Here is a 10,362-nt window from a genome sequence, read left to right as displayed (position 1 = left end):
CGCGTCCCCGTGCCAGGCTCTCCCATACCCCGGGCAGCCCCTGCCAACCCTCAAGCAGTGGCTGCGTGTGCAGTGACACCCGGGAGCATGAGATGGAACCCCACCCCCGGGGGACCCTCCTTCCTGGGGAAGGCTCTGGGATGTGGGGTCTCCACGCTCTTCACCCCACTGGCCCTCCTGTGAACCCCTCACCTGCTCCCCCTCCACCCAGAGGCCCCAGCCCCTCGCCTCCCCTACCACCCTGAGCTTCCCTAGCACTGAGCCCTCCCAAGCTCGTATGCAGACATGTGCTGTGTTTATTGGGGTTTATTCTGACCCTGATTCTGGAAGGAGCCGAGTCCGAAATCCGGGCCGGATGCCCATGCCCAGACACCCCGTGCAAACCCCACTCCATAGGGCCAGACCTCCCCAGTGTCTGTCTGGGTAGCAGGCCTCCACGCGGTCACTGCCTGGGGCCGGCCACCTGTGTTCCTGCCGCTAGCAGCTGCTCTTCGTTGGGGGCCGGTTGCAGCTGGGAGAAGCCCCTTGCCTGGGGGTGGGAGTGGGGGCGCCCAGCAAGGCTGCTGGGCTCTCCGCCCGGCTCCTGTGGGCCTGGGTGGTGGCCGTAGCAGGTGCTAGGGCGGCCTGGGGGCCTCCTTCTTCAGCAGGGAGCTGGCCGCAGCCAGGGCGCCACCCTGAACAAAGCGCACGAAGTTGTCCCCTGCCAGTGGCCCGAGGGCGTACAGCCCCTCTCTGCGGGTGCTCTGGTACGTGTAGGGGTCCACATCAATGGGGTTCTTCTTGGCGTTCAGTGGCTGGCTGGGGTCTGTGGCCAGGTCGGCGCCTGCCCCAGGGAGGAAGGAGAGATCGGGGTGGGACCCAATGAGCACCAGCACCAGGGACACCACGAAGCCCTTCTGAAGCCCCTGTGGGCCCTGGAAGACCACCTGGTGGTCATCCCGGCAGAGTAGGAGCCGGTGCTCTGGGAGGCTGCGATAGCCCAGATATGGGCTGGGTCCCTCTATGGACCGCTCCCTCATCATCTGGTGCACCTTGTGGTACTCGGGGTACAGCATCTGGGGCAGTTGGTTGAACACCAGGCCCGGGTCGTCCACGGGCCGGCGGAAGGCGTGGAGCACTGGGATGTTGGCATGGCGCGCGAAGAGCACCGCGTCGGCCGCTGACAGCCCGGCGCCCACCACGAGCACTGGGTCCGAGGCCGGGGTCACTGTGCCTGCCCGCCAGGCCGCCTCCAGCGCCGATAGCTCGTGGTGCACGTAGGGCAGGGTCTCCCCTGGGATGCCCAGGCGCGCGGGGCTGTCAGAAGTGCCGGTGGCCAGCACTACGTTGCGGGCCCGTAGAGAGAAGGGCTCTCGGCTGTGGTCGGCGGCCATCAGGAAGCCATGCACGCGGAAGCAGGCCTCGGGCTCCTCGGGCGTCCCCCATTCCACGGCTGTGACCACGGCACCGGACACGAAGTTGGGGCCCAGGCCCTTCTCGGCCACATAGTCCTTGTAGTAGCGAGCGATGTCACCTGCTGTGGCTCGGGGGTTGCGGAGTCCTCTGAGGGTAGAAGTAGAGAAGTGAGGAGGGGACAAGAGGGGTTGTGGGAATGTAGGGCGCAGCCTGCCAGGATAGGGGACCATACACACCCTGGCCTCAGGGTGCAGCTGAAGTGATAATGGAGCCAGTGAGAAGGTGCCACCCTCCCCCCATCCTGGTCTTGCACCTCAGTTTCCCCCTGTGGTGACACAGCACTGAGGGTAGCATTAGGGAATACGGAACTGGTCTGCCACTCAAAGGGGTTCTATCCTATGATGGTGCAAGTCCCTTTGGGGGTTTGGTGAGGTGCCAGCTCCCAGATGCCAGATGGCGGCTCTTGGGGGACAGCGACAGAAGGTGTGTGTGTGTGGGCCATTGATCTGGTATCCTCACCCCAGAATCTCTCTCACTGTGGGTCTCCCCTGCAGTCCTACTTCCCTGGACAGGCCGTGGGCTGGCACTGTTCTGAGTAGGGGAGGCACAACGCTTGGTATAAACTCACTTCCTGTCTAGTTCAGGGACCAATGGTGAAGGACATCCCTTGATGGGGCAGACATCCTGGATGGGGACCTCCCTCCTCCTTAGATGCCCCATTTAGGCAGGGGAGCTGGGAGCCTAGTGATTACTGTCCAGCCTGAGTGGCTGGGGGCTGTTACCCCATGCTGCGATGCCCCGTGTCTCCCTGGGGGTGAAGGTAGCCCGAGTGCCAGGGGATCGGGGATCGTGGGGTCCCCGCCCCCTGTGGCCACTCACCTGCGTTTCCAGCACAGCCAGTCCTTCACATGAAGGTCAGGGAGCCCCATCCACTGGCCACGGCTCAGGGTCACCATGGAGCCCTCTATAGACTGCATGGAAAGGGGGAGCTTTAGCTCGGCAGGCGAGTTGGAGATAGCAGGGGGAATAAGGGGTCATGGTGCATCCTGTCTCCCCAACATCAGCATCCCCCCATGCCCCAGGATCTGACCCTGAGCCCCTCCACCCAGTCCTCTGCTCACATGCCAGGCGCCCCCCGGCAGGTTCCGGCCCAGGACCACGTGGGGGACTGCTCGCTCATTCTGCCGTTGCCACGTCAGGACTGAATCCATGGTGCCCCCGATGTCTGTGTCAGGGCGCAGAAGGGCATCAAAGAGCAGGGCTATGGGGCTTTGGCAACGTCCCTCCAGGCCCTCTGAAAGGTAGTCCAGGTCCTGAACAAAGGGGTGCAAGTCAGGGGAGGGGTTCTCCCATTGGGAGAAAACTGGTGGAAGCTAACGAGATGCTCAGAGGCCTGACAAGTTCTGCAGGGGGGCACTGTGGAGGGGTGCAGGGAAAATGGGGATAGGGGCCCAGCCCTGTGCACATTGGAGCTGCCCTGAGCATCAGGGTGCCCCCTGGTGGAGAGGAAGTGGCAGGTGCACACACAGCAGCCCTTTCATAAACACATGTTGGGGTCCCCCATGGAGAGGTATAAGCCCCCACCTCAGCACACCTGGTCCAGGATGGAGACGCCCGAGGCCTCAGCCAGCTTCTTTTGCAGTAAGGGGTGCGGGTGGGCAGCGCCCGGCCTCACGTAGGGCGTGTACCCTGACAGCAGGTAGGACAAGCAGATGCCAGATGGGCCATTTCCTGCAGAAGGGGAACAGGGGTGTCACTGGCCTTGGTGGGCCATGAAGATCAGATCTCAGGCCTCACGTGTGGGGCCCTGCTCTATGTCCCTCACCATGAGCTCTTCAACCTCATCAGTGACAGAAGGAACACTTGGGTGAGTGCAGGTCATGAGCTGCACACAGAAAGGCAGGGCCAGAACCTGCTGGTATTTAGTCCTCCTTCCTCCCTCCTCTTTTTCCTCCTTCCTTCCCTTCCCATCCCCCTTTTCCCCCTCTTCCCTCCTTCCTTTTCTGTTTTTTGTTTGAGATCGCACCCAGCAGTGCTCTGCTGGGTCACTCCTAGGCTTGGTTCTCACCATACAGAATGCCCCGCCTGCAGCTTTCAGACCCTTGCTTCTGCAACTTCAGTGTATGTCTTACTTGTACCATGACTCGGATAACCCCCTTCCAGGTGGTGCTGAGCAGTGCTGCGGGGGGAGTGTCCCTGGGGAGCCCCATGGTGAGCACATTACTCTCCTGGGTGCAGGGATCCAGCCAGCGAAGGCTGTGCATCTTCTGCACAGACACAGCAGTACCTCCTCATTTCTGAGCTGAGCAGGTCCATCTATCCTCCCCCAGCTAAAGCGTTTGGGGGTGAGGTGGGGTGAGGTGAATCACTGGCCAGTGAAATATGACAATACGGATTGCTCAGGGGCGCTCAGAGCCCTGGGGGGCCGGCTGCCCCCACTGGGAACGGAGCAACTGGCCTGGCAGGCAATGAAACGTTTGACATTTGCCGCATCTGATCTGTCCCTTCTCAGGCTTATCTGGCGCAAGGCAAAAGGTAGATCCCACCAGGAGGGCTCCGTAGTGTCTTGAGCTCGGCTGCTTGACCGTCCACACTGGGGTGAGGGGGTGGCATTTTATGCAGGATCTCCCCTTTAAAGACAGAGCCTCCTATGCACAGTACCCCATCACCACTGTGGACCCTGTGCCCTTGGGTCCTACAAGGCTCCCACATCCCCCACAGAAGGCACCGAGGGTTCTCACCGATGATGATGGCTGCGAGAGGCTCAGAGCTGCTGACACGAAGCAGGTCTTTCTGCCCGTGATTCATGGCTGGTGCTGCTGGAAGCAGGTGGCAGGCCTGAGGGGGAGGGCAAGATGGATGAATGGACAGCGCTGGGCACCTGGCATCTCTCCTAGCTCTCACCTGCTGATTCCAAGCAGGCTTGGAGGTTCCTCCCATTTTAAGGGATTCCCCCAGGTCTCTGCCTATGAGGCCACACTCCTGGTTCAGGTCCTGGCTCAGCAGGTTTGAGACATTTCATGGGTCCTGGGGAGGGGATGCCTGATGCTCCTTGGGTTGGCATTTTTGGCTCCAGATTTTAAGAGGGTCACCGCTCCTATCCTAGGGGTAGCAGGAACCCCAGTGAAAAGCTTTTGCCCACAGAGGAAACTCTCATCTAAGATGTGCCCCCTGCTGGCCACGGGCTATCACACTTGGGGAGCTGTCCCTTCACCGGGCTGCAGTTCTGAGGGGTTGGGGTCTCCACACTGCACACCACCACTTCTCTTAAATCAGTGCAAGCCGCACCCACAGCCAAGTGCATGTCCCAAAGACCTTGCATGTCCCAGAAACAGCCCATAGTGGTCCAGTGACCATGAGCCCTGCAAACCCCATACTCACAGGTGGGACCTAGAGGTCCCCACCCTCAGGCCTCCTCCAGACTGGACAGCTGAAACTGTGCAGGGGGTCCTGCAGTCACATCTGATGCCCAGGGCTCAGGGGGTCAGCGAGGGACAAGGCAGAGGGACCTGTGGTGCCCCTTATGGTGTTCAGGCTGCCACCATAGGTATGGGACCCAGTGCCCAGATGGAGTTCTCACACCCTGGTGAAGTAGGGGGCCTGTTATGATCTGTGTGGGTTCTCTTGTGGGGGTATCAGGTGGGGTCTTTGTGTGGGATCTGTGTGGATTTTGTACAGGGTCTGTGTAGAGTCTTTGTGGGGTCTGTGGGGGGGAGTCCCATGTAGAGTCTGTGTGGGGTCTGTATGGGGTTTTTGTGGGGTCCTCTGTGGGATCTGTGTGGATATGTGTGAGTCCCATGTGAAGCGTCTGTGGGGTGTTGGGTCTGTGTGTGGCTCCCATGTGCGTTCCTTTGGGGGGTCTGTTTAGGTTATTTTTGGAGTCTGTGTGGTTTGTGCGGGGTCCTATACGGTCCCATATATGGTCTATATGTGGGGTCTGTGGGGGTGTTTGTGGGTCTTGTAGGTGTGGGGTGTGTGGGGTCTATGTGGGGTCAGTGTTGGGTCAGCGTGGGGTCCTTGTGGGGTGTGAGTCCCATTTGGGTCTACTTGGGTCTGTGAGGGGTCTTTGAGGAGTCCTAGATGGGTCACTCTCACACATCACCTTGCCCTCACTCCCGATCTCCAAAAAGTCTCTCACAGGCTAGACCCCAGAGATCCCCTTGTAAGTCCCCCACTCCCATCTTTTGGGGGCCATGCTCAGGGCTCAACCCCCAAGTCTGTTCCCAGGGCCACAACGTCCTGGGGGTACATCTGGGATCACCAAGGCTGCCGACTTCTTCCAGTTTAAAGTTTGGCAGCACGAGCTGCCAAACCGACCTTCCAGGTAAAGTCCAGCCCAGGGAGTGAAACTGTCGTGGGGACTTCCTTGCTCATTTGACCACCTGCAGCCCCCAACCTTTGGGGTCACTCCCCAGCCCTCCCAAACAAATCCTAATCCCTTCTGCAGAAGAGGAAAGTGAGGAAGAGGGAAGTGAGACTGGAGGGAGGCCTGGCCTGGCCCTGAGGCAGCTGAGGGACCCAGGGTGCACTGAGCCCCCACACAAATGGAACGGGGTACTTGCTGGAGCCAGGACAGAGCACTAGGGGGCTGCTCTGAGCAGGGCAGCTGAATGAACTCAGAGTCCAGTGCTCCTTCTCGGAAATCTTTGTGAGCCACCCACAGGAGGCCGCTGCTGGCAGCCAGGGGCCATTTCCTGTTCGGAGCACTAAAGGCCACACCATGGTTTCCAAGTGTCATTGACCCCGAGTCATGAGCAATCTGGGGTGACGTGTGTGTGTGTGTGTGTGTGTGTGTGTAGGAAAGTGGATGATGACACGTGTGTGTGTGTGTGTGTGTGTGTGTGTGTGTGTGTGTGTAGGAAAGTGGATGATCCCCAAAGTGCTCAGCAAGGAAGAGAGAGGGAGATGGGTCTGCACCCTCAGCACTGAGGAGACACTCTGCCAGGAATCCCTGAAATTGGGGATCACGCCCACAGCCCAGTAGCCCAGTGGCCCAGGGGACCCTCTGAGGGGACAGTTCAGGGCCCCCAAGAAAGTGAAAGAAGGGATATAAGGGGCATGTGCCTCATCCTGCCACTTTCAACATTTCGTCCGGACTCTAAGGACTGCTACCCCTAATCTTACATACTCAAGCCTTTTGGGGGATCCCAACTCAGCTGTTTGGGGGACTAGATGGTGGAACTGGCCACGCCTCCTTGGAACACCTGGAGAGGGTTATGGGCACGGGAGGGTGTGGGGGAGTCCCTCCTGCTGGCTGCTGCGTTCAGGACACCCCACGGGTCTCTTTGCCTGGCTTAGGGGCACCCCTTAGCTGGCCCAGCTGCTGGTGGGGGCCGCCGGCTCCCTCCCTGGCCCTGACTCACCTGATGGGCAGGGGCTGAGGGACAGGGGGCCCAGGCGCAGAGGGGAGCACGGGCTAGCGGGTCACGGGTCACGAGCGAGTGGGGGGCCGTTGGTGCAAGGATCCCCAGGCCCACAGGGCAGGGGGAAGCCCGTATTTCAGGGGCCGGCAGGAGGGGAGGCGGGAAGAGAGGCGGGAGGGGGCGGATCCAGAAACATTTTCGTAAGCGTGACTCAGCAGGACTGGCCGGCTGGGGCTCCCCCTCTCCCCGCGCCCCGCTCCCGGATCCCTGAGACCCTTTGTGCCCGCTTTAAAGGGGCCTCAGGATGGGTCCCTTTAGGGGGCCATCTGGGGCTTCATTGCACGGGCTCAGACCACACCCGCACCCTTCCCCCTTAGAAGCCCAGCCTGGCCCCTGTCATTGCAAGAACAGGGTGAAGGGGCTGGCTGGCTTCCCCTGGGCATGGGAAACAGGACCCAACACAGGACCTCGCCCTCCGAAGGCCACCCCTGGCCCCTTAGCGCCCGAGAACCCACACCCACCTTTTACTGGTGTTTGCTTAGTTCCCAGCTTGCAGTAGGGCTGGCTTCTGAGCCGCACAGATCAGCCTGTGTCTGCTTTAACCTGGGCATGGGCAGGGCTGGCACATAGGCAGGAGACACACCCTGGCTCACCTGGGGCTGTCCTGCCAGTCAAGTCCAAGACTGGGGGTGGGGTTGGGGGTGTTAGGTGAGACACGCACTTTGCTGCAGAATTTAAGAGGATTCCCCAAACACTCAGGTTTCAAGGAAATAATATTCTGGGGCTGGAGCCATAGCACAAAGGGGAGGGAGTTTGTTTGCATTGCATCTGGCAGATCTGGTTCGATCCCCAGCATCTCATATGGTCCCCCAAGCCCCTCCTGGAGTCAGCCCTGAGCACCACTAGGTATGGCCCCAAAACAAAACAAAAAAATCTTGATGGTAATTTAAAAGGGAAGAATATGGAACACAAACATCCAGGATAAACAAAACATTCAAAGTTTCCCCATGGCAGGGGGTCACAAGAGCAGGATTGGAGGCCTACAAAGGGGAAGGGAACAGTAGTCCCAACACCACCAGCTAAAGTGCTGTTACTTCCTGCCTCGAATCATATGACCCAGTCCCATGAGGAGGGACCCAGCACCCTGTGCTATCTCTAGTCTTGGCCCTGGGGACCCCCGGGGACACAGGCCCTGGAGCATGCCCACCACACACCACACACATGGAACACACAGCTCATACTACACACGTGACATCTAAACAGAACAGATCCAGCATGGAACATGCACACGAAACACACAGATCACAATCATTCCTAACACACCAGAACATGTACACAGAACATGCCAACCACATATGGAATGTGCACATGAAATACATGTGGAACATGCAGAGCATGGAGTGTGCAACAGAATACATATAACAGCCAGAGCATGGAACATGGTCAGCAGGCACACACATGGAACATGGCTATGGAGTGACATGTGTGGCATGAACATGGAACACATGTGGAACACACAACTAGGAGCATGTCCATACAGCAGAGTTGTGCATGGACTATGCCCAACAGGAACACATATGTGGCACATGCTTATGGAATACACAGCACAAGCAGAGCAGGAACATGGGTGGGAGGGATATACATGTGGAACATATACATACCACACACAGATCAGGAACATAGGACACACATGTGAAACATGCACCATGTACATAGAACACAGAATAGAACATGAAACATGCCCAGCAGAAACACACATTGGAATATACACATAAAACACACAGCACATGGGACAGGAACATGTAGCATGCATGGGATACCATATGGAACATGCATGTGAGCTGAGGGGGGAGCAGGGAAGTGCAGGGGCTTTGGGCTCTGGCCATAATGCCAGCTCTTCCTTCTGTGCCAACCAGCACCTCAGTGCACCCGGACCCCCCTGTTCCCTCCCAACTCTGAGAATCTGCTGACAGATGACAGATGGTGCTTCCCTTTCCTGTAGCTGTGCTGCCCCAGGAGATTTTGAAGAGCAGCTGGGAGGCCAGAGACTAAGAGAAGGAAGAGGTGGTTCAGAGTGATCCCAGAGGCAGTGGGACAGGGGGCATGGAGACCCTAGCAGTGGAGTCTGGGGGCTGATTTCAGACTCAACTGTATCCCTTCTTCCTCCAGCCTTGCCCTGACTTTTTCAGGCCATAAGTTCAGTGGCTGTGAGGCATGAGTCCCACATTCAAGTGCACTCCAACTTGGGATAGAGAGGTTTTTGTGGGGCCGAGAAGCAATGCATAGGTTGACCATGTGCTGTGCAAACTGATGCCTGAGTTTGAACGCTCCAGCTTGGAGCTTGGCTGGAAAGGATAAAGCACAGTCCATCCCCTACCCCACCTCCAGGTAACCTGGGGTCTAGATAAGCAGAGAGAAACTACCATATTTTCCGATGTATAAGACAACCGGAGGATGGACCATGGTTCGATCCCCCGGTGTCCCATATGGTCCCCCAAGCCGGGAGCAACTTCTGAGCGCATAGCCAGGAGTAACCCCTGAGTGTCACCAGGTGTGGCCCAAAAATCAAAAAACAAAAACAAAAACAAAAACAAACAAAACCAGCCAAACAAACAAAAAGACAACTGGACATATAAGATGACCCTTAATTTTACAGTTAAAACATAAGTTTAGGCCTATGTTCTCTGTATAAGACAGATTTTCCTGTGCTGCAACTGTATGTACCACAATGAGTCAATCACAAGAAGCAAAGGTTCAAAGGTTATACTGTAATAGACTTCCTCTCTGACTCTGGCCAATCTGAGCAGGCTTTTTACAGTGTAGATTCGGGTCCAGAACATTGTCTCATTTGCATGCATAAAAGCCTTCTTGGATTGGCTGAGTTAGAGAGGCGGTCCGAGCAGCCTGGCAGTGATTTGTGCAGGATTGAGTTGGAAAATTTGTTTCGTGGAAATATCCAGACAATTTTTGTTTAGCGGCATATGGAAACGTTTTTCGGTATATACTCGGTGTATAAGACGACAGTTGATTTTTGGTTGACTTCTTTTCGTTTCAAAAGTTGTCTTAAACGCCAGAAAATATGGTAACTTCTAGCATCTATAAACCTACTTTCACAGCACGGAGACATTCTTGCACAAAAAGCTCTTGTCGACACTCATCGTAAATGAGCCTGTTGGCTGGTAGCTCCAGTGGCAAATGTACTCTTGGACCCCCACCCCCCAATATTTCAGAGCCACTACAGGAAGACGCACAACAGGTCCGCAGAGGTGGAGAGGAAGTCCTGGCACTGCCCTGCTCAGCCTCAGTTTCCCCCCATGCACATGTTTATCCTAGTAAGGTACTTGCCCAGTGCTGAGTATCTCTGATGGGGTGGCAGATAGAGAGGACCAAGTTTTGGGGGGCACAAACACAGCAGATCTTTCCCTCACAATACTCATGAGCTGGAGAAACCCAGAGATGAGGGGGCTCTCCAGAGGTGTCTTGAGGGACTCCCACTCAAATTCACCATAATCAAGGGTCTTCCTCTATGCTCCCCCTGTGTTGCCCAGGCTCTTTACATGAAGCCTGACTCAGGCTGAGCCCAGCTTGAGAATGACGGGAGAGA

General features: G+C 57.2%; 1 protein-coding gene across 2 annotated transcripts; it reads right to left on the bottom strand.

Annotated features, from left to right (window-relative positions):
- Positions 1 to 292: 292 nt before the first annotated feature.
- On the bottom strand, positions 293 to 7,345 carry OSGIN1 (oxidative stress induced growth inhibitor 1). Of its 2 annotated transcripts, none has more exons than XM_049786756.1 (6): positions 7,280 to 7,345; positions 4,137 to 4,233; positions 2,990 to 3,126; positions 2,517 to 2,708; positions 2,275 to 2,366; positions 293 to 1,542 (listed from the first exon to the last, which is right to left on the bottom strand). In XM_049786756.1, the coding sequence occupies exons 2-6, from the start codon at positions 4,201 to 4,203 to the stop codon at positions 615 to 617; spliced, it is 1,416 nt and encodes a 471-aa protein (XP_049642713.1). In that variant the 5' UTR covers positions 4,204 to 4,233; positions 7,280 to 7,345; the 3' UTR covers positions 293 to 614. The 2 variants fall into 2 exon arrangements, with proteins under 2 accessions (XP_049642713.1, XP_049642714.1); XM_049786757.1 differs by lacking the exon at positions 7,280 to 7,345 and adding an exon at positions 6,759 to 6,859.
- Between the last annotated feature and the right edge of the window lie 3,017 nt (positions 7,346 to 10,362).

This window comes from Suncus etruscus, chromosome 14 (assembly GCF_024139225.1).
Source record: "Suncus etruscus isolate mSunEtr1 chromosome 14, mSunEtr1.pri.cur, whole genome shotgun sequence".
NCBI classification, from domain to species: Eukaryota; Metazoa; Chordata; class Mammalia; order Eulipotyphla; family Soricidae; genus Suncus; species Suncus etruscus.
Note: the sequence above shows the minus strand (reverse complement) of the source record. Positions and strands in the feature narration are given on the sequence as shown.

Bases quoted from the DNA above. Each gene is read 5' to 3' on its own strand.
- OSGIN1 (XM_049786756.1), bottom strand. From the start codon at position 4,203: ATGAATCACGGGCAGAAAGACCTGCTTCGTGTCAGCAGCTCTGAGCCT. The intron at 3,127-4,136 runs GTGAGAACCCTC...CCCCTTCTGCAG, and splicing joins TCTCGCAGCCATCATCATCG to GAAATGGCCCATCTGGCATC. The intron at 1,543-2,274 runs GTGAGTGGCCAC...TTCTACCCTCAG, and splicing joins TGGCTGTGCTGGAAACGCAG to AGGACTCCGCAACCCCCGAG.